Source organism: Pleurodeles waltl, chromosome 6 (assembly GCF_031143425.1).
Source record: "Pleurodeles waltl isolate 20211129_DDA chromosome 6, aPleWal1.hap1.20221129, whole genome shotgun sequence".
NCBI lineage: Eukaryota > Metazoa > Chordata > Amphibia > Caudata > Salamandridae > Pleurodeles > Pleurodeles waltl.
The window spans coordinates 658,159,226-658,182,332 of NC_090445.1; the positions used below are offsets into that span (position 1 = coordinate 658,159,226).

The following is a 23,107-nucleotide window of genomic DNA, read 5'->3' on the forward strand; positions in this document are numbered from 1 at the left end:
CTATAGAGGGCTACCTTCTTGTCCTCGCCACTGCCTCGTTCGTAGTAAGAAGGATGATAATGCAATTCGTGGCTGAATACAGATAACCAAATAATCTATGTAAACAATGAAGGCAAAATAAATTAATGCATTTTATTGCAGTATGTAATAAAAAAAAAAACATACAAATTATCATCGTATTCAAACTGGTTTTAGCACAATACTTTACAATTATCTAGCAACTCCAGAGCGATAAGGACATACAGGTTGAGAACTGGACTGAACGCCATACAGTGTGCCCACTAAGTGACAGCAGCGTTCCAAACATAGCATCCGAGCGTCAAAAGATGAGTTTCATATATATGCAGGACTTTAGTGTAAAATATGTGTATTTCCGCAGAAGCAAACTCTTCAAAAGGATAAACCTTAATGTAAGGAAAGTGTATACACTACGTACTTCTATAGACACGTTTTCAAATTATATTAGGCTGCCCACATACAATGCTTGTATTGTCCGTGTTTCTGTACACTGGGGTACTCAAAACTAAATTTAGATGGGTTACTTGTTCTCCCCAGCTAAGGAATTAAAAATATCGGTGCTACTGTTTTCTAAATATAGGGCATTAGAATGTTTTTTTGTTTTTCAGTGAGTGAAAAACAACCAGAATATTACAAAGTTGTTAGGGGAACATCTTTTATACATTCTATGACACTACTCTGCAACACTGCACGCTCCTCCACTGAACTCTACACTGCACTCTGCAGCACTCCACTCAGTGCCTCTGACACTACTCTCTACTCTGCATCATTCTATGCGACTGCACTCTGTGCCACTTCCCACCACTGCACTCTATTATACACAGCTCTAATATACGTCACTGCATTCTACGATGTTGCATTGCTGTAGGAAAGTACCATCTTGCCTGGCATGTTACCCCCATATTTCACTGTATATATGTTGTTTTAGTTGCATGTGTCACTGGGACCCTGCCAGCCCACCCTGCCAGCCAGGGCCCCAGTGCTCATAAGTGTGCCCTGTGTGATGACTAACTGTCTCACTGAGGCTCTGCTAACCAGAACCTCAGTGGTTATGCTCTCTCATTTCTTTCCAAATTGTCACTAACAGGCTAGTGACCAATTTCATCAATTCACATTGGCATACTGGAACACCCTTATAATTCCCTAGTATATGGTACTGAGGTACCCAGGGTATTGGGGTTCCAGGAGATCCCTATGGGCTGCAGCATTTCTTTTGCCACCCATAGGGAGCTCTGACAATTCTTACACAGGCCTGCCACTGCAGTCTGAGTGAAATAACGTCCACGTTATTTCACAGCCATTTACCACTGCACTTAAGTAACTTATAAGTCACCTATATGTCTAACCTTTACCTGGTAAAGGTTGGGTGCTAAGTTACTTAGTGTGTGGGCACCCTGGCACTAGCCAAGGTGCCCCCACATTGTTCAGGGCAAATTCCCCGGACTTTGTGAGTGCGGGGACACCATTACACGCGTGCACTATACATATGTCACTACATATGTATAGCGTCACAATGGTAACTCCGAACATGGCCATGTAACATGTCTAAGATCATGGAATTGTCTCTCCAATGCCATTCTGGCATTGGGGAGACAATTCCATGATCCCCCGAGTCTCTAGCACAGACCCGGGTACTGCCAAACTACCTTTCCCAGGGTTTCACTGCAGCTGCTGCTGCTGCCAACCCCTCAGACAGGTTTCTGCCCTCCTGGGGTCCAGCCAGGCTTAGCCCAGGAAGGCAGAACAAAGGACTTCCTCAGAGAGAGGGTGTTACACCCTCTCCCTTTGGAAAAAGGTGTCAGGACTGGGGAGGAGTAGCCTCCCCCAGCCTCTGGAAATGCTTTGATGGGCACAGATGGTGCCCATCTCTGCATAAGCCAGTCTACACCGGTTCAGGGATCCCCCAGTCCTGCTCTGGCGCAAAACTGGACAAAGGAAAGGGGAGTGACCACTCCCCTGACCTGCACCTCCCCTGGGAGGTGCCCAGAGCTCCTCCAGTGTGCTCCAGACCTCTGCCATCTTGGAAACAGAGGTGCTGCTGGCACACTGGACTGCTCTGAGTGGCCATGGCCAGCAGGTGACGTCAGAGACTCCTTCTGATAGGCTCTTACCTGTGTTGCTAGCCTATCCTCCTTCCTAAGTAGCCAAACCTCCTTTTCTGGCTATTTAGGGTCTCTGCTTTGGGGAATTCTTTAGATAACGAATGCAAGAGCTCATCAGAGTTCCTCTGCATCTCTCTCTTCACCTTCTGCCAAGGAATCAACCGCTGACTGCTCTGGACGCCTGCAAAACCGCAACAAAGTAGCAAAGACGACTACTGCAACCTTGTATCGCTGATCCAGCCGCCTTCTCGACTGCTTTCCTGGTGGTGCATGCTGTGGGGGTAGTCTGCCTCCTCTCTGCACTAGAAGCTCCGAAGAAATCTCCTGTGGGTCTACTGAATCTTCCCCCTGCAACCGCAGGCACCAAAAGACTGCATCACCGGTCCTCTGGGTCCCCTCTCAGCACGACGAGCGTGGTCCCTGGAACTCAGCAACTCTGTCCAAGTGACTCCCACAGTCCAGTGACTCTTCAGTCCAAGTTTGGTGGAGGTAAGTCCTTGCCTCCCCACGCCAGACTGCATTGCTGGGTACCGCGTGATTTGCAGCTGCTCCGGCTCCTGTGCACTCTTCCAGGATTTCCTTTGTGCACAGCCAAGCCTGGGTCCCCGACACTCTAACCTGCAGTGCACGACCTCCTGAGTTGTCCTCTGGCGTCGTGGGACCTTCTTTCATGACTTCGGGTGAGCTCCGGTTCACTCTTCTTCGTAGTGCCTGTTCCGGCACTTCTGCGGGTGCTGCTTGTTTCCGAGAGGGCTCCTTGTCTTGCTGGGCGCCCCCTCTGTCTCCTCATGCAATTGGCGACATCCTGGTCCCTCCTGGGCCACAGCAGCATCCAAAAACCCTAACCGCGACCCTTGCAGCTAGCAAGGCTTGTTTGCGGTCTTTCTGCACGGTAATACCTCTGCAAGCTTCTTCACGACGTGGGACATCCATCCTCCAAAGGGGAAGTTCCTAGTCCTCTTCGTTCTTGCAGAATCCACAGCTTCTACCATCCGGTGGCAGCTTCTTTGCACCCTCAGCTGGCATTTTGTGGGCATCTGCCCACTCACGACTTGAGTGTGACTCTTGGACTTGGTCCCCTTGTTCCACAGGTTCTCTCGTCTGGAAATCCATCGTTGTTGCATTGCTGGTGTTGGGCTTCCTTGCAGAATTCCCCTATCACGACTTCTGTGCTCTCTGGGGAACTTAGGTGCACTTTGCACCCACCTTTCAGGGTCTTGGGGTGGGCTATTTTTCTAACCCTCACTGTTTTCTTACAGTCCCAGCAACCCTCTACAAGCTCACATAGGTTTGGGGTCCATAAGTTATTCGCATTCCACTTTTGGAGTATATGGTTTGTGTTGCCCCTATACCTATATGCTCTCATTGCAATCTATTGTGACTGTACATTGCTTGCATTGCTTTCTATTGCTATTACTGCATATTTTTGGTATTGTGTACATATATCTTGTGTACATTTGCTCTCCTCATACTGAGGGTACTCACTGAGATACTTTTGGCATATTGTCATAAAAATAAAGTACCTTTATTTTTAGTATATCTGTGTATTGTGTTTTCTTATGATATTGTGCATATGACACCAGTGGTATAGTAGGAGCTTTACACGTCTCCTAGTTCAGCCTAAGCTGCTCTGCTAAGCTATCCTTTTCTATCAGCCTAAGCTGCTAGACACCTCTTCTACACTAATAAGGGATAACTGGACCTGGTGCAGAGTGTAAGTACCCCTTGGTACCACTACAAACCAGGCCAGCCTCCTACATTGGTCGTGCAGCGGTGGGATAAGTACTTGCAACTACTTACCACTTTGTCATTTTGTACTTTTCATAAGAGAAAAATATACAAAACAAGTTCAGTGTATGTACACCTAACCAAAAAGTTTTGCTTTTCTTCTCTTACTCTATTGCTAAGTGCTGAAAAGTACCTATAAAACTTTCAAAAAGTTCTTAAAAGTTGAAAAAGTGTTTTTTCTGTTTCCTTAAAAAGTTCTGAAACTTTTTCTTTCTTTTTCTGTCCCTTAAACCTTTTTCTATCATGTCTGGTACAGGTCAAACTCTGGATCTGACCAGCACTGCTTATGACCACCTTAGCTGGAAAGGTGCAAGGAGTCTCTGCATTGATAGAGGTTTAGGGGTAGGGAAGAATCGCTCTAGAGAATTGTTAGTTAATATGCTCATTGAACAAGATAAGACCATAGCTGGCACATCAGGTGACAGATTAGCTGATGGTTCACACTCTGACTCTGGGGTAGCCCCAGTAAAAGTGTTAGATGGGAACCTTCCCAACCTGCCCCTTAGCAGGCCACCTAGCAGGGCTGGTACTGATGTGAGTTCACATCACAGTAGGGGGGTTACTCCTTTAGGCCAGGTTGTTAGAGTGCCATCTGTTAGGGACAGGTCTCCCTCTGTTCATTCACACCATTCTTCTGTGTCAAGGCATGCCCAACCCACCCACCCTGATGACAGAGTGTTAGAAAGGGAACTCAATAGATTGAGAGTGGAAGAGTCCAGGCTGAAGCTGAAAAAGCAACAGCTGGATCTAGACAGGGAAGCATTTGACTTAGAAAAAGAAAGGCAGAGGATGGGGTTTGGACCCCATGGTGGCAGCAGCAGTATTACAGATAGTAATCCTGTGAAAGAGCATGATTCTAGGAATCTGCACAAGATAGTTCCCCCTTACAAGGAGGGGGATGACATTAACAAGTGGTTTGCTGCATTTGAGAGGGCCTGTGTTGTACAGGGGGTCCCTCAAAGGCAGTGGGCTGCTATCCTATGGCTATCTTTCAGTGGAAAGGGTAGGGATAGGCTCCTTACTGTTAAGGAAAGTGATGCCAATAATTTTACAGTTCTTAAGAATGCGCTCCTAGATGGTTATGGCTTAACCACTGAACAGTACAGGATCAAGTTCAGAGAAACCAAAAAGGAGTCTTCACGAGACTGGGTAGACTTTGTTGACCATTCAGTGAAGGCCTTGGAGGGGTGGTTACATGGCAGTAAAGTTTCTGACTATGAAAGCCTGTATAACTTAATCCTGAGAGAGCATATTCTTAATAATTGTGTGTCTGATTTGTTGCACCAGTATCTAGTGGACTCAGATCTGACCTCTCCCCAAGAATTGGGAAAGAAGGCAGACAAATGGGTCAGAACAAGAGTGAACAGAAAAGTTCATACAGGGAGTGACAAGGATGGCAAGAAGAAGGATGGTAAGTCTTCAGACAAGGGTGGGGACAAATCTAAAAATGAGTCTTCATCAGGTCCACAAAAACACTCTGGTGGGCCCAAATCCTCTTCAAATCAAGTAAAGAAACCATGGTGCTATTTATGTGAAATAAAAGGCCATTGGACAACTGATCCCAGTTGTCCAAAGAAAAGCACCAAGCCTCCCACTACCACAACCCCTACTGCTACACCTAGTGCCCCTAGTAATAGCAGTGGTGGTGGGGGCAAACCTACTAATAGCCAATCCAAGGGAGTAGCTGGGCTCACTTTTGGTAATTTAGTTGGGGTTGGTCTTGTTAGGGAGACCACAGAGGCTGTGTTAGTCTCTGAAGGTGCCATTGATTTGGCCACCTTGGTTGCTTGTCCCCTTAATATGGATAAGTACAAGCAACTTCCCCTAATAAATGGTGTTGAGGTTCAGACCTATAGGGACACAGGTGCCAGTGTTACCATGGTAATAGAGAAACTGGTCCACCCTGAACAACACCTACTTGGTCACCAGTACCAAGTGACTGATGCTCATAACAACACTCTTAGCCACCCCATGGCTGTTGTAAATCTCAACTGGGGGGGGGGGGGGGGGGGGAGTTACTGGTCCAAAGAAAGTTGTGGTTGCCTCAGATTTACCTGTGGACTGTCTACTAGGGAACGATTTAGAGACATCCGCTTGGGCAGAAGTGGAGTTGGAGGCTCATGCAGCAATGCTGGGCATTCCTGGGCATATTTTTGCTTTGACAAGGGCTCAGGCCAAAAAGCAAAAAGGACAGGGTGACTTGGATCCTGGAACAATGGACCAAGTGCTCCCTAAAGCTAGGGTTAGTAAAGGTAAAACACTACCTACTATCCCTCCCTCTACAGTGGATTCAACTTCTGAGGAAGAAGAATTTCCCCCCTGTGCAGAACCTTCACCAGAGGAGCTGGAAGCAGACACTGCTGAGCTTTTGGGTGGAGGGGGGCCTGCCAGGGAGGAGCTGAGTGTGGCACAGCATACCTGTCCCACACTAGAGGGTCTAAGACAGCAAGCTGTCAAACAGCAAAATGGGGATGTCAGTGACTCTCACAGAGTTTACTGGGAGGACAACCTCTTGTATACTGAAGCAAGGGATCCAAAACTTGGAGCAGCCAGGAGATTGGTGATTCCACAGCAATACAGAGAGTTCCTCCTAACTCTAGCCCACGACATTCCCTTGGCTGGACATTTAGGGCAAATGAAAACTTGGGACAGGCTTGTCCCCTTGTTTCATTGGCCTAGAATGTCAAAGGACACAAAGGAATTTTGTAAATCCTGTGAAACCTGTCAAGCCAGTGGCAAAACAGGTGGCACTCCAAAGGCTCCCCTTATTCCACTACCTGTGGTTGGGGTCCCCTTTGAAAGGGTAGGGGTTGACATAGTTGGCCCCCTTGACCCTCCTACTGCTTCAGGCAATAGGTTTATCTTGGTGGTAGTGGACCATGCCACCAGGTATCCTGAAGCAATTCCTCTAAGGACCACTACAGCTCCTGCAGTGGAAAGGCCCTCCTGGGAATCTTTTCCAGGGTGGGCTTCCCAAAAGAGGTGGTATCAGACAGGGAAAGCAATTTCATGTCTGCTTACTTAAAGGCCATGTGGAAGGAATGTGGTGTGACATACAAGTTCACCACACCCTATCATCCACAAACAAATGGACTGGTTGAGAGGTTTAATAAAACTCTCAAAGGAATGATAATGGGACTCCCTGAAAAACTCCGGAGGAGATGGGATGTCCTGTTACCTTGCCTCCTTTTTGCTTACAGGGAGGTACCCCAAAAAGGAGTGGGCTTCAGCCCCTTTGAACTCCTATTTGGACACCCTGTAAGAGGCCCTCTAACACTTGTGAAGGAGGGTTGGGAACAACCTTTAAAAGCTCCTAAGCAAGACATAGTGGACTATGTACTTGGCCTAAGATCTAGGATGGCTGAGTACATCAAAAAGGCCAGTAAAAACCTTCAGGCCAGCCAAGAGCTCCAAAAGCAATGGCATGACCAGAAGGCTGTTCTGATTTAGTACCAACCCGGGCAGAAAGTGTGGGTCTTGGAGCCTGTGGCCCCAAGAGCACTCCAAGACAAATGGAGTGGTCCCCACATTATTGTTGAGAAAAAGGGAGAAGTCACCTACTTAGTTGACTTTGGCACTGCCAGGAGTCCCCTTAGGGTACTCCATATCAATCGCCTGAAACCCTACTATGACAGGGCTGATCTCACCCTGCTCATGGAAACAGATGAAGGACAGGAAGAAGAGTTACCCTCTCCCTGATCTCTTCACTTCCACAGAACAAGATGCTCTAGTGGAAGGTGTAGTTTTAGCAGATTGTCTTACTGCTGAGCAGAAAGACCACTGCATAAATCTCCTGGGTCTGTTTTCTGAACTCTTTTCTACTGTGCCAGGCACCACTTCTTGGTGTGAGCACACTATAGATACTGGAGACAGCTTGCCTGTCAAAAGTAAGATCTATAGGCAGCCTGACCATGTCAGGGACTGCATAAAACAAGAGGTTCAGAAAATGCTTGAACTGGGAGTGGTTGAGCACTCTGAAAGTCCATGGGCCTCTCCTGTGGTACTTGTACCAAAACCTCATTCCAAAGATGGAAAGAAGGAAATGAGATTTTGTGTAGATTACAGGGGTTTCAACCAGGTAACTAAAACTGATGCTCACCCTATACCCAGGGCAGATGAGCTAATAGATACACTGGCATCTGCCAAGTATCTAAGCACCTTTGATTTGACTGCAGGGTATTGGCAGATCAAGTTATCAGAGGATGCTAAAGCAAAAACTTCATTTTCAACCATTGGAGGGCACTACCAATTCACAGTAATGCCTTTTGGGTTGAAAAATGCACCTGCCACTTTTCAGAGGTTGGTGAATACAGTCCTGCATGGATTGGAGGCTTTTAGTGCAGCATATATAGATGATATAGCTGTCTTTAGCTCCACCTGGGATGATCACCTGGTCCACCTGTGGAAAGTTTTGGAGGCCCTGCAGAAGGCAGGCCTCACTATCAACGCTTCAAAGTGCCAGAGAGGGCAGGGAATAGTGGTTTATCTGGGACATCTGGTAGGTGGAGAACAGATTTCACCACTTCAGGGGAAAATCCAAACTATTATAGATTGGGTTCCCCCTACAACTCAGACCCAGGGTGAGAGCCTTCTTAGGCCTCACTGGGTATTACAGGAGGTTCATAAAGAACTATGGCTCCATTGCAGCCCCTCTTAATGACCTCACATCTAAGAAAATGCCTAAAAAGGTATTATGGACAGCTAGCTGTCAGAAAGCTTTTGAGGAGCTGAAACAGGCCATGTGCTCTGCACCTGTCCTAAAAAGCCCCTGTTACTTCAAAAAATTCATTGTCCAAACTGATGCATCTGAATTAGGGGTAGGGGCAGTCTCATCACAACTTAATTCTGAGAGCCAGGATCAACCTGTTGCTTTTATCAGCAGGAGGTTGACCCCTAGAGAAAAGCGTTGGTCTGCCATAGAGAGGGAGGCCTTTGCTGTGGTCTGGGCACTGAAGAAGTTGAGGCCATACCTGTTTGGCACTCACTTCATTGTTCAGACAGTCCACAAACCTCTACTTTGGCTAAAACAAATGAAAGGTGAAAACCCTAAATTGTTGAGGTGATCCATATCTCTACAGGGAATGGACTATACAGTGGAACATAGACCTGGGAGTACCCACTCCAATGCAGATGGACTCTCCAGATATTTCCACTTAGACAATGAAGACTCATCAGGTCATGGCTAGTCTTATTGTCCTTCGTTTGGGGGGGGTTGTGTAGGAAAGTACCATCTTGCCTGACATGTTACCCCCATATTTCACTGTATATATGTTGTTTTAGTTGTATGTGTCACTGGGACCCTGCCAGCCAGGGCCCCAGTGCTCATAAGTGTGCCCTGTATGTGTTACCTGTGTGATGACTAACTGTCTCACTGAGGCTCTGCTAACCAGAACCTCAGCGGTTATGCTCTCTCATTTCTTTCCAAATTGTCACTAACAGGCTAGTGACCAATTTCACCAATTCACATTGGCATACTGGAACACGCCTTATAATTCCCTAGTATATGGTACTGAGGTACCCAGGGTATTGGGGTTCCAGGAGATCCCTATGGGCTGCAGCATTTCTTTTGCCACCCATAGGGAGCTCTGACAATTCTTACACGAGCCTGCCACTGCAGCCTGAGTGAAATAACGTCCACGTTATTTCACAGCCATTTACCACTGCACTTAAGTAACTTATAAGTCACCTATATGTCTAACCTTTACCTGGTAAAGGTTGGGTGCTAAGTTACTTAGTGTGTGGGCACCCTGGCACTAGCCAAGGTGCCCCCACATTGTTCAGGGCAAATTCCCCGGACTTTGTGATTGCGGGGACACCATTACACGCGTGCACTATACATATGTCATTACATATGTATAGTGTCACAATGGTAACTCCGAACATGGCCATGTAACATGTCTAAGATCATGGAATTGTCACCCCAATGCCATTCTGGCATTGGGGAGAAAATTCCATGATCCCCTGAGTCTCTAGCACAGACCCGGATACTGCCAAACTACCTTTCCCGGGGTTTCACTGCAGCTGCTGCTGCTGCCAACCCCTCAGACAGGTTTCTGCCCTCCTGGGGTCCAGCCAGGCTTAGCCCAGGAAGGCAGAACAAAGGACTTCCTCAGAGAGATGGTGTTACACCCTCTCCCTTTGGAAAAAGGTGTCAGGGCTGGGGAGGAGTAGCCTCCCCCAGCCTCTGGAAATGCTTTGATGGGCACAGATGGTGCCCATCTCTGCATAAGCCAGTCTACACCGGTTCAGGGATCCCCCAGCCCTGCTCTGGCGAGAAACTGGACAAAGGAAAGGGGAGTGACCACTCCCCTGACCTGCACCTCCCCTGGGAGGTGCCCAGAGCTCCTCCAGTGTGCTCCAGACCTCTGCCATCTTGGAAACAGAGGCGCTGCTGGCACACTGGACTGCTCTGAGTGGCCAGGGCCAGCAGGTGACGTCAGAGACTCCTTCTGATAGGCTCTTACCTGTGTTGCTAGCCTATCCTTCTTCCTAAGTAGCCAAACCTCCTTTTCTGGCTATTTAGGGTCTCTGCTTTGGGGAATTCTTTAGATAACGAATGCAAGAGCTCATCAGAGTTCCTCTGCATCTCTCTCTTCACCTTCTGCCAAGGAATCGACCGCTGACTGCTCTGGACGCCTGCAAAACTGCAACAAAGTAGCAAAGACGACTACTGCAACCTTGTATCGCTGATCCAGCCGCCTTCTCGACTGCTTTCCTGGTGATGCATGCTGTGGGGGTAGTCTGCCTCCTCTGCACTAGAAGCTCCGAAGAAATCTCCCGTGGGTTGACGGAATCTTCCCCCTGCAACCGCAGGCACCAAAAGACTGCATCACCGGTCCTCTGGGTCCCCTCTCAGCACGACGAGCGTGGTCCCTGGAACTCAGCAACTCTGTCCAAGTGACTCCAACAGTCCAGTGACTCTTCCGTCCAAGTTTGGTGGAGGTAAGTCCTTGCCTCCCCACGCCAGTCTGCATTGCTGGGTACCGCGTGATTTGCAGCTGCTCCGGCTCCTGTGCACTCTTCCAGGATTTCCTTTGTGCACAGCCAAGCCTGGGTCCAAAACACTCTAACCTGCAGTGCACGACCTCCTGTGTTGTCCTCCGGCGTCGTGGGACCTTCTTTCGTGACTTCGGGTGAGCTCCGGTTCACTCTTCTTCGTAGTGCCTGTTCCGGCACTTCTGCGGGTGCTGCTTGCTTCCAAGAGGGCTCCTTGTCTTGCTGGGCGCCCCCTCTGTCTCCTCACGCAATTGGCGACATCCTGGTCCCTCCTGGGCCACAGCAGCATCCAAAAACCCTAACCGCGACCCTTGCAGCTAGCAAGGCTTGTTTGCGGTCTTTCTGCACGGAAACACCTCTGCAAGCTTCTTCACGACGTGGGACATCCATCCTCCAAAGGGGAAGTTCCTAGTCCTCTTTGTTCTTGCAGAATCCACAGCTTCTACCATCCGGTGGCAGCTTCTTTGCACCCTCAGCTGGCATTTTGTGGGCATCTGCCCACTCACGACTTGAGTGTGACTCTTGGACTTGGTCCCCTTGTTCCACAGGTTCTCTCGTCTGGAAATCCATCGTTGTTGCATTGCTGGTGTTGGTCTTCCTTGCAGAATTCCCCTATCACGACTTCTGTGCTCTCTGGGGAACTTAGGTGCACTTTGCACCCACTTTTCAGGGTCTTGGGGTGGGCTATTTTTCTAACCCTCACTGTTTTCTTACAGTCCCAGGGACCCTCTACAAGCTCACATAGGTTTGGGGTCCATACGTTGTTCGCATTCCACTTTTGGAGTATATGGTTTGTGTTGCCCCTATACCTATGTGCTCTCATTGCAATCTATTGTGACTGTACATTGCTTGCATTGCTTTCTATTGCTATTACTGCATATTTTTGGTATTGTGTACATATATCTTGTGTATATTTGCTATCCTCATACTGAGGGTACTCACTGAGATACTTTTGGCATATTGTCGTAAAAATAAAGTACCTTTATTTTTAGTATATATGTGTATTGTGTTTTCTTATGATATTGTGCATATGACACCAGTGGTATAGTAGGAGCTTTACACGTCTCCTAGTTCAGCCTAAGCTGCTCTGCTAAGCTACCCTTTTCTATCAGCCTAAGCTGCTAGACACATCTTCTACACTAATAAGGGATAACTGGACCTGCTGCAGAGTGTAAGTACCCCTTGGTACCACTACAAACCAGGCCAGCCTCATACAATTGCACACCACTGAATTCTATGCTGCTGCACTCTACAACACTATACTCTGCAACACTACACCAGTGCACTCTACACCAGTCCACTCATCTCTACGCCACTGAACTGTAACCCATTCTAACCCATTCTGTTATTGCACTCTACGGCACTCTGTTCAGTCACTTTACGCCATACCACTGCACTCTGACACTCTACTCTGCAACACTGCACTCTACAGCAAGCCACCCTACTCGGCACTACTGCATTCTTTGCCAATGCCCTCTGCGTCACTCCACTCTGCTCTTCAGCACGCCACTCTACGGCACTGTACTTTGCACCACTGTACTTTGCACCTCTGTACTTTGCACCTCTGTACTTTGCACCACTGTACTTTGCACCACTGTACTTTGCACCTCTGTACTTTGCACCACTGTACTTTGCACCACTGTACTTTGCATCTCTGTACTCTGCGCCACTCTGCTCTGTGCTACTCTGCTCTGTGCCACTCTGCTCTGTGCCACTCTGCTCTGTGCCACTCCGCACCACTGCACTCTACTATGCAACACTCTAATCTACGCCACTGCATTCTACTATCCTGCATTGTACACTGCTGCATTATGTGCTGCTTCACTCTACGCCACTGCACTCTTTACCACTGCAACACTGCAACACTCTAAGCCTGTGCACTCTGTACCAGTCCACTCTACTCCACTGTAGGCCACACTATGCGTCTCCACTCTATGCCACTCCAATACATGACACTGTGCCACTCCCCTCTACGCCATTCCACTCTACGGCACTCCTTGCAACTCTCCTCTACGGCACTACCTTGGCACACTGGTATACAACATTGCTAAAACACATCGCGTTCTGAAACAAGCATTGGCTTTGCCAATTTGCCTCATATTAACATTTAAGGAGCTAGCAATCAAAAAACAGGAAGGGGCCATATTATGCATAGTGCCCTGAGGACGCAACGGGAGTGTTTTCCTGCAGTGCCTGGTCCTGGGGCACTATGGTATTACGCAAGGGTTGTGCGGTCTGTTCTGTAATACTGATAGTGCTGACGCACTTGACAACAGTGCATCCTGTCTATAATATGAGGTCAGGTGTGGTAAGGAATGGTGTCTGAACGAACGTCAGTGGACCAAAAACACACCTGAGATTCTTTAAAACAAAAAAACAAAAATGTGCTATCACAAATCTGTTTTGTGATCTGCCACCCTTGAGTCTGGTGTTGAGTACCTAGAACTGTTCATGGCGAGGTGGTCTGAAGTCTCTAATATGTGTCCTTCTATTTCTGTTTGGGAATTGCAGGTATGATGGAAACTCTTTGCTGAGCAGCATTGAGTGCTACGATCCCATTATCGACAGCTGGGAAGTGGTGACATCGATGGGAACCCAGCGTTGTGATGCCGGCGTCTGTGTCCTGCGTGAAAAATGAAGTACGCCTAGGGAGCGGCCTTGATTTCTTGAAGATGCATGAGCCCTTAGGAGGCACTTGCCAAAATCTGGGTACCTCAGTGGCACCCGCCCTGGGCACTATTTTTCAGTTGCAGGTCGCTGGCACCCGATGTGGACATGTTTGAAAGCAGTCCGTTAAAATAATTCCAGGCATTCGGCCCAGAGGGCAGAGCGTATTTTGCACTGACTCGTGTTGTTTCAGAGTCCTGTATCTGAGCCTGACATGAAATTATCAACCCGAACTGGAGAGACTTTGAATGCTGTGATATAGTTGTGCAACTTCACACCTCGGAGAACCTGAATGTGTAAAAAAAGAAAATGTGTGTGTGTGCTAATAATGTTCACATTTTAGCTTTTTTGTAAGTTTTGTTTTACAAAACAAATGATCCATTATCGTCTATTGCAAATGTACTAGCCTGCATTATGTACAAAGAAACAAAAGGTGGCCTGTTTAACGTTATACACTATGTCGTATACTTAATGTCTGTAAATTACAAACGTAAATTCTGAAAACTTAAAGAAAAAGGCCGGAACCCAATATGTTAACTGCAGCAGCGTACAGGGCAGTGTCTTTGTCTGTGTGCCTGCTGCTAGTAGCAAACATGCCATTAGGGATGCGTTTTGAATTTGTATGCACAATATTCCTGTGTTTTCACTATTTCAGAGATGAAGAACAACCTGTTTTTATGCAACTTTTTTGTTGTAGAGTTTGCAAGCATTTCATGTAGGACCAGAAAAGTTCCTGACGTTTGTTTGGTATTATGAAGCCTTGGTCTGTATTTTGTCTTGTGGAGTGTAGGGTAATAAAATCCATGTCCAAGTTGGGAGGGGAGCCTTCACACATTTTTTTCCCAAGGCACATAGATCTTTTGAGACACCAACTCCTTATCTCTTGTTATTCTCATTACTTCTATCTGTCCAAGATGGCATTGCCATTTGTGCCAAATTTTTGTGCTTAGAGGCGAAGAAAAAAGCTAAAGGTTGAACATACCATAAATTAAGTAGAATTTCCTCCCGGGGTGCCCTGTGTTGTGCAATTTCGCATAGCAAAGTCTGATGCCATGTGTTGTTGCGACAAGTGTTTCACCGCACACGAGTACACAGTCGCCTAAATGTTGCAGCAGATGGAGCAGTTGCTATGCCTGGCTTGGCATTTGATGCAGATTTTGCTACTTCTCCCTGGGGTCATTAAGGAACAGAATGTACATAGCCCCATTTGCTTTCTGACCTTTAACTCTTTCACTAGTACATCCGCAGCACATGAGACTGCAGGGGCTAACGGTAGCAGAGGTGGCGATTTCCCTTTGGCTACCTCGGGTGATTTCTCAAGTAGATATCCATGCACTCAAGGCATAACCATTTCAGCTAAATGAGTTGCCGAAGCGCTGATAGAGATATCAGTTCACACCCTTCCTTTCGGGATGAATTTTATGCCTGCAGACAGCTTTTTTCTGTTCTTCCCACTGTTTTGCAGTCTATAAACCATTCCAGTGCTGCACCACTTTTATTTTGGGTTTTGTTCAAATAATTTTCTATAGTAAGGCCAGTGGAAATAAGTTAAATAGTTGTGTTCTGAGCATTGAACATATCCTGAAAAGAATAAATTCTGTCTTGGCACCAAATTGCGGAAAAGGGTGTAGCTGTGTTAATCTCTTTACATCAGCAACCAGAATTCTGTTTCCAAATGTGTTCCTTATCCCTGCATTCAGTGAATATATAGAGATGTGTTTGAAGGTAATATGGACACATTTCAACTGACAGTTCAAAAACAATTAAAGAGGAACTGGAATGTCCGTGCTTTGTTATATTGGTATAGAGCAGCAGCTACATATTTATGATTTCTGTTCGATCATGTAAAAAAAAAAAAAAAAAAAAAAAAATCTTTTAAAGAACATTGTACACAAATTTCTGATGGATGCATCTACCTGCAGATTCCTCACCTTTTTAGTATCACATGCACCATCTTAAAACAGAAACTTTTCAATAGCTCTCCCATGCAGATAGGGGACGCCAGCTCCAACACAGTGCTGCACTAGGTGATGTCACTGGAGCCATAAAGTGCCCTCATCGGCGTGCTGCTGTCTGTTCCCTGACGTGTAACGTTTTTTCAAACTGTTCATAAGGAATTGTTGTTCGACCTTTCTTCATTTTAGAAATCTAACGGGTGCAGTTTTAACTCGGACTGTCAACACAGAGTAAGTACGGTTTCAAGCCTTGAAAAAAATGTGACAGTCAGGTTTCTGTTACTGATCCACATGACATGAGTCTTTGATGCTTAGGATCAGACCATAATGTCACCTGTTCCAGCTGTCAAGCGATGAATCCAAAGCCAAAATGTTCATGGCCAGGGCCAAAGATGAGATGAGAAGTTGTCATGGCCAAGATCTAGATTGCCTCATTCTTTGAAGTCGGCCAAGAAGAAACGTGCGAAGCGACATCATGATTATCAACATCGATCATCAAAAGCTAAGTCACCAAGGTCAATGTCTCTGCATCCTAACTCGGAGCAGGGATCGGCAGGAGGTCACACCGACGCCATCTCCAGCGCCACAGCTAGCTTTGCCTTTGATCCAGGCACCTCTTCCCATTCAGGTTATAGACATCACCAACCACATTGGCACCTCAAATTTCTCCAAGCTCTGTTCCTCCGGATCCTTTCTCTTCGGTACATAAACACAGGGCCTGGAGAGAAGCTCAAAGACTACTTGAGAAACAACAGTTTTTCGTCGGGGGAATCAAGATCCCCCAAGTTGGAGGAGATGCTGCTAACCAGCCTTCAGTGGACATGGATAGATAGTCCAAGAAAATGGAGCAGTCAGCTAAAAAGATTTTCTCTTCTGGCTCTTGAGTCTACCTGCGTACTGGGTAGGTACATTCATGCCCTTCAGGATTCAGCACAGGCTGGCATACCTAAATTACCTGAGGAGGTGCCGAATAAGTTACCATAACAGCTGAATGTTGTATCATTGGGACAGATATGGCTGGTTCTGTGGCAAGGGCACTGGGCACTCTACAGTAGTTTTGCAGAGTGGATCTTTTATGGATTCAAGTGCTCTGCATTTCCTTCTAGTTTACTAGTCCTTCCATTTCTGTTTTTTTTTTTTTTTTTTTGCTGAGCTTCAACGGGACTCCATTTGGTGCCTTCTGTGACATTGCATGCCCTCCCCAGAAGCTCAAATTATTGGTCACCATCTTCAGATTCTGTTTTTTCCACCCTTGGGCCTGGATGCTTCGCTGAAGGCTCTCCAATTTGAGGAAGAAAAAAAGTTTTTGAGACATTTGCCAAAGAATTGATTGAAGTTGAGAGAAGAACATCGAAGGTGGGATACCCGAGAAGACTCATAGAGGGAAGGAGAAGTTTTTCCTTGACAGTTTTAAGAGTGCCCAGACAGGATTCTCCCTGTTGGGTGTAATGCAGAAGACTCAGTTCCAGATCTGCTTGAATCGCTATCACAAATTCGTGCTGAAGGATTTACACCCAGTTTGCAACCTCTGCCTGCCGATAGATCATCAAAGCGATAACTGCAAAGCCTGTGCCGGGTTCAAGTCAGAGAATTTGATGGAGAAGCAGAGACAGGCACACTACGCCATGCAGGAACAAACAATGACTCCATCCCTGAGAGACCTGGGTCTGTTGAGCGATGAGGAGGAAAGCGTTGACGATGGTGGTGAGGGAGAAATATCCTAAGTCGACCAGAGAATCATTGAAGTCGAAGCCCTGACAACCAAGAAAAGCAAGAAATCACAGGTAAAAGACACACAGACACCGAAAAAGTTGCCTCAATTTCGAAAATCAGACTCAAAGGCGTCGGAGTTAGCGTTGTTGTCAAAACCGTCACTGGACCCCCTTGGATCCCTCAAGAGGGACACCCCAGGAGGAAAGACCCACAAAAAGCACAGTTGTCGCTCCAGAAAAACGCTCAACGGAGATTGAGGAGATGTGCCATGAAGCCGAAGTGGATCTGTTGCTCAAAATGAAAAAGTTTGATGCACCCCACGGAATATAGAATTCCCTTGAAAACTTAAATGCCGAAAGACCATGGCGAGAAGGACGTCAAACATATCGAACCCCCTTTAACGCCTAAACCTCAGGGGTAAGAAGATCTCTTTTATGAGGAGGAAGAGGAGCAAAAAGGACTAGATAAGTTTCGGGACTCCGAGTCTAAATACACAGAATCTCAGTAGCAAAAGCTGGAGACAGACTCCCCTGAGGAAGAAGTTGACTGCTACTCTTCGAAGCCATCGCCTCCGGATGACATTGGGTTGTTCAACAAAATAATCAAGGAAGCTGCTGACAAGTATGAAGTGCAGATGGAGGAAGAAAAGTCACAGGCATGTTTCCTACTGGAAACTCTGTTACCATCCCAAGCCAAGAACCAATTCCTCCCAGTACTGCCTAGTGTCCTGAACTAAGGAACAGAAGCATTTAAGGAACCCGCCACCTGTAGAGCGGTGAGGGATGAGAAGAAATATACATATTCTTCAAAATACGCACCTTACACCAAGGGTACAGTACCAGCTGATATAATTGTCATCTCTACAGCACTGAAGAGGGCCAACATCCTGTCAACATCTGGGCCACCTCCTGGCAAGGAGAGCAAACTATTGGAGCTCATGGACAGGAAATTTGATCGTAGTGCAGCCAGTCAATGGCGCATCATAAAATTAAACGCCTTCCTAAACAGGTATGCCTACCAGCACTGCAAGGAAATGCGGAACCTAAGAAGCACCTGTCAGAACTATACAAAAAGAGCTGCACACCTGGCAGAGGAGGGGGAAAATATTGCCAATACTTACCAGAAATCAGTTTTGGATGCAGCAGACCTGGCAAGCAGGCAGATGATCGCAGGTATCACACTACGCCATCATTCAGGGTTGAGTATATCAGGGTTCAAGCTGGAGACAGAAGCAAACATCACAAATACTCCATTCAATGGAGACCGTTTGTTCAAGAGCACGGTTAATGATACCTTGAACTAACTCAAGAGGGACAATGAGACTGCTATGTCCATCGGTGCATTGCAGTTTAGAGGGACAGGACGAAGAGGGACAGCATCAGGCAGGATTGCTGGAAAAAAGAGCACTAGAAAAGGTGCCCATAACACAGATCAACAAAAAAAATTACTCCACATATTTCCTAATACTGAGGGTAGATGGGTCACCATGTCCAATTTTAGACCTCTGAATCATAAAAAGTTCATAAAAACCCAAAGATGCATGGTAACAACCCTACAGGAAGTCATTCCAGAATTGCAAAAAGGGGATTACATAGCAACAATAGAGCTAAAGAAACGCCTACTTGCTTATCCTAATAAATGCAACAAATACCTGAGGTTTGTGGTGAACAAGATACACTACCATTTCACAGTGGTGGCATTGGGGATAAAATCGTCTCCAAGAGTCTTTACAAAGTGTCTAGCAGCAGTAGCAACTCATTTAAGAAGACAGGGCATACATATCTATCCTTACCTGGGCGACTGATTGGTAAGAGCAATCTCTGACAACCAGTGCAAAGAGCAGAAAACGAGGAAACTATTCACATTGAGTTTCTCTGTAAACATTGAGAAGTCATCACCAAAACAAAAGCAAGAAAAAATGTTTCTTGGAGCAAGGATAAGTTTAATACAAGGGTATGTATATCCCAGTGAAAAGAGAATGCAGTCAGTATTGCCGGAGACACACCTTTACCGGAAGTGGCAAGGTCCCACAGTAAGGACCGTGGGTAAACTGTTTGGGACCATGGCTTCATGCATCCCTTTGTTTTCACATGCAAGAATACACATTAGACCAATTTAGGAATGGCTAGAGAACCAATAGTCACAGGGCAAATGGAGTTGGGAGGATCTAGTGGTTGTCTTGCAGAAGCTTCAGGAGGAGATGGTGTGGCGGAACAGATCACATGTAATGCAAGGAAGAAAATGTGCACAACCAACTCCTACAGTAGCCATTACAACAGATGCCTCTCATTTGGGCTGGGGATCTCCCATGGGCACGCTCAAAGTACGAGGAGTCTGGAAGGACCAGGGTGCTGGTCAGCAAATCAATATTTTGGAACTAAAGACCATGTTCCTAGCTTTAAAAACCTATCAGAAAGAGCTATTAGGAACAACAATATTGATCCAAACAGGCAATACAACAGTGTTTTATATCAGCAAGCAAGGGTGGATGCAGTCCTTTGCTCTTATCATCGGTAGTCCAAGAAATATGGAAGTGGGCAATACAGAGTAAAATGGAGATAACAGCAGTTCATCTCTCAGGCACGGATAATGTTGAAGCAGACAAGCATCATGCTCTCAAGAATGGGAACTCAATCAAGGGGTGTTCATAAAAATCCTTCTGAGTTGGGGAACACCAAAAATAGCTCTGTTTGCAACCCCAAGGAATGTAAAATGCTAAAACATTGCGGCCAGACAGCAGTACCACCAATCCCTAGGGAATGCACCATTGATAAGACTGGTCAGGGATAGCTGATATGCCTTTTTCACTGTACCACTGTTCTAGAGTAATCAACAAATGCAGGAGGAGGAAAATGACTCTAATGCTAATTGGACATCAGTGGGCTAAGCAGACCTGGTTTTAAGAGCTGATAGAATTAGCACAAGGGAACATTTTAAGTCTTACAACCCAACAAGACCTGTTGTCAATGGAAAAAGGAAGGGTGCTACACCCAGAACCCTAATCTTTGAGTATGGCACCTGAAGACTTAGAATTTGGTCATCTAAAAATACCAGAGAATGTAATGGCTGTTCTTAGAGAAGCAAGAAAGCCAATAAGGAAGTTCTATGTCACAAAATGGAAGATACACTCTTTATGTTATCTTAAAAAGGGTTTATTAGGTAAGAGCACTAAGGACGCAACAGTGTTAAAATATTTAACATGCCTACTAGACTACAAACTAACATATGCATCTTTTAAAGTAGACTTAGCAGCAGTATTGGCCTAAACAAGACATCACATAAGAAGAAGCCTCCTTCACAGCTCCGATAATAAAATGGGTCTTAGAGGGGCATAGAGAATTGCACCATCAAGAAAGGTACTTGCACCCTCATGGAACCTTTACACAAAGCCACATTAAAGATGCTCACGCTAAAGACCGCATTCCTGGTAGCCATAACATCACTTCTCAGTAAATAACACTCTCAATTCAAGAGTCATACTTACAGGTTCACTAAGACAGAATTGTCATGAGGTCTGATCCTCAGTTCTTAACTAAGATAGTTTCACACTTCCACATAAATCCAAAAATACACATTCCAAGCTTTTTCCAACAGCCCAAAAAAATCAAGCAGAGAGAGTGTTAGACGCACTGGATGCAAGCTGCGCAATAATTTACTACATTGAAAAGACAAAGACAGAAAGACAAAGCAACTGTTTGGCTTCTTTGCAGACAACAATATGGAAAAACTGGTAACTAAGGGCACAATTTATTTAAATGTTTATTTAATTAATTTGTACAGCGCAAACTATCATCAAAAACTTGCCATCCTGGTGGAAGGGAGAGCATTCAAAAAGGAGTTGGGGGGGGAGGGGAAGAGATACTGACAATAAGCATCTGTTTGGAAAAAGCCACGTCTTAAGACCCTTCCTAAAAGGTGGACGTTGAGCTTTAGAGGCAATTTATTGCGAATCTGAGCAGCCTTAATTGTGAAGGCATGGCCACCTTGTTGGACCTTGTTGGACCTTGTGAAATGTATTTATGGAGACCAAGTTAGCATTGCTCGAGCGGAGACATCTCCCAGGGGTATAGCTCTTCATTTTATGATGTAATGGAAGCGGACCATATCCATGTAAAGCTTAGAACACAATACAAATAACTTTGAAAATAGTCCTCTGTTTAATTGGGAGTCAGTGAAGATCACTCAAGGCCTTAGTCGCCAATGAACTGCAAGGTCTATTTAGGGCTAATTTGCCTGCTGTCACTTGAACTCTGTGCGGTTTGCTGACCAGAGAGTCTGGAGCACTGAACAGGAGGGCATTACAATAATCCAACCTGCACAGTATGACACTACACATGATAGTGGATCGGATTTCATTGGGTAAAAGCGGTAGCACCTTCCTAAGATCTCTTAGCAATGCAAAACAAGTGCCTGCAACTCTAGTGACGTGCTCTCCCAAAGCTAGCTTATCCCCAATTTACTATCTATGCTAGAAGGATGCAATCTTCTTTTGTCTGCAACTGCCAAAAGTGTGGGGGTAGCTTCATAGGGATTTTATTAGCCGAGAAACAAAGGAATTCTGTTTTGTCCCTGTTCAATTTAAGGGAGTTTGAGTTCATCCACTTGACAACACTTGATACAGTTTTGAAAGACTGCCACAGAATTTCGATGTTCATGATTCAAGGATAGAATCAACTGTGTCGTCTGAAGAACTGACTAGCATGATGTCTAGAGCCTTTACGAGAGAGATCAGTGGCCTTATATAATTGTTAAACCTTTTGGGTCCTGTGATTGTAGAGTTTTGAACATTAAGGGGGCAAGGCAACAGCCTGAGAGCGATCAGATAAGTAGAGTTACATCCACTTCAAAACCAGGCCTCCTACCCCTGATTTAAGCTAGTCTTTCAAGGAGAGTTTTATGATTGACCGTGTCGAAGGCAGCCGACAGGTCCAGCGTAACCAAGACTGTCGGCTGATCCTTGTCTACTCTCATGTGTAACTCGTCCATAGCGATGAGTATGGCAGAATCTGTGCCATGTCCTGGCCTGAGTCTAAGAAGGACTGTGTTTCCATGTATTGTGAGAGCATCTTACTCACATAATGCTCCAATATTTTCAGGGGAAAAGGGAGTAGCAAAATAAAATTGCTCAGTGTCCAAGGGTTGGCTGTGGATTTTGTTTTTAAACGGGGAGGGGTGTCAATAGCCTTGTTCCACATTGAGGGGACCTTCTCTGTCTCCGATCACTGATTGCATATTCGCAATGTTTGGGGGGGCGGTGGATAAGCTAATCTCCCAGCTCTTTCCATATCCTAGGTGTCATGGGATCCAGAGGGGAGCCCAATGAGATCGATCCAGCAATGGATAGAAAGTGTTCCTCTTAGATAGGTTTCAAACACCTCAGGTTTATTTTTCTGATCCTCCAAAGTGAGCTGGCCAGTTTGAAACTTCCAGAACTGGGTACGCAGCTGTCTTGATTGGAGATTACTAGCAAAATAAGGTGCTTAACATTATTTGAAGTATTCAAACTAGGGACTGTATTCTGGGGCTCAAAGCTCTGTGAAGGAGTATCTCCCTGTTTGGCACATTCAGGATGGATTTCCAGATATCACATACTATTCATCTGTGCCACACAAGTGCATGAGAGAAACTAAACAACCTTTAAGGCACACTCAACAAGGAGCACCCATTGCCTTTCTAGTAAATGCACACTACGAGATATTTGTATGACAGCAACATGGTCATCTACACATATTCACAGGACACTACTGCTTAGACATTCAAATGAACAGGGAAACTTAAGTGGGACAGAAAGTGTTAAAACATCTGTTTACAAATCAAAGCCTGTTTTCAACCCAACCACTGCTAAACTAACAAAACTGCTACAAAATC

At 45.9% G+C, this 23,107-nt stretch overlaps 1 protein-coding gene across 2 annotated transcripts in view; it reads left to right on the forward strand.

The window, feature by feature from the left end:
* KLHL12 (kelch like family member 12) overlaps positions 1–15,176 on the forward strand; it is a 267,421-nt gene extending 252,245 nt beyond the window's left edge. For both annotated transcript variants that reach the window (XM_069239022.1, XM_069239021.1), the window contains one exon: positions 13,416–15,176. In XM_069239022.1, coding sequence (XP_069095123.1) covers positions 13,416–13,542 — 127 coding nt within the window. In that variant the 3' untranslated portion in view covers positions 13,543–15,176. The remainder of the gene's footprint in view (positions 1–13,415) is intronic.
* The last annotated feature ends 7,931 nt before the right edge of the window (positions 15,177–23,107 follow it).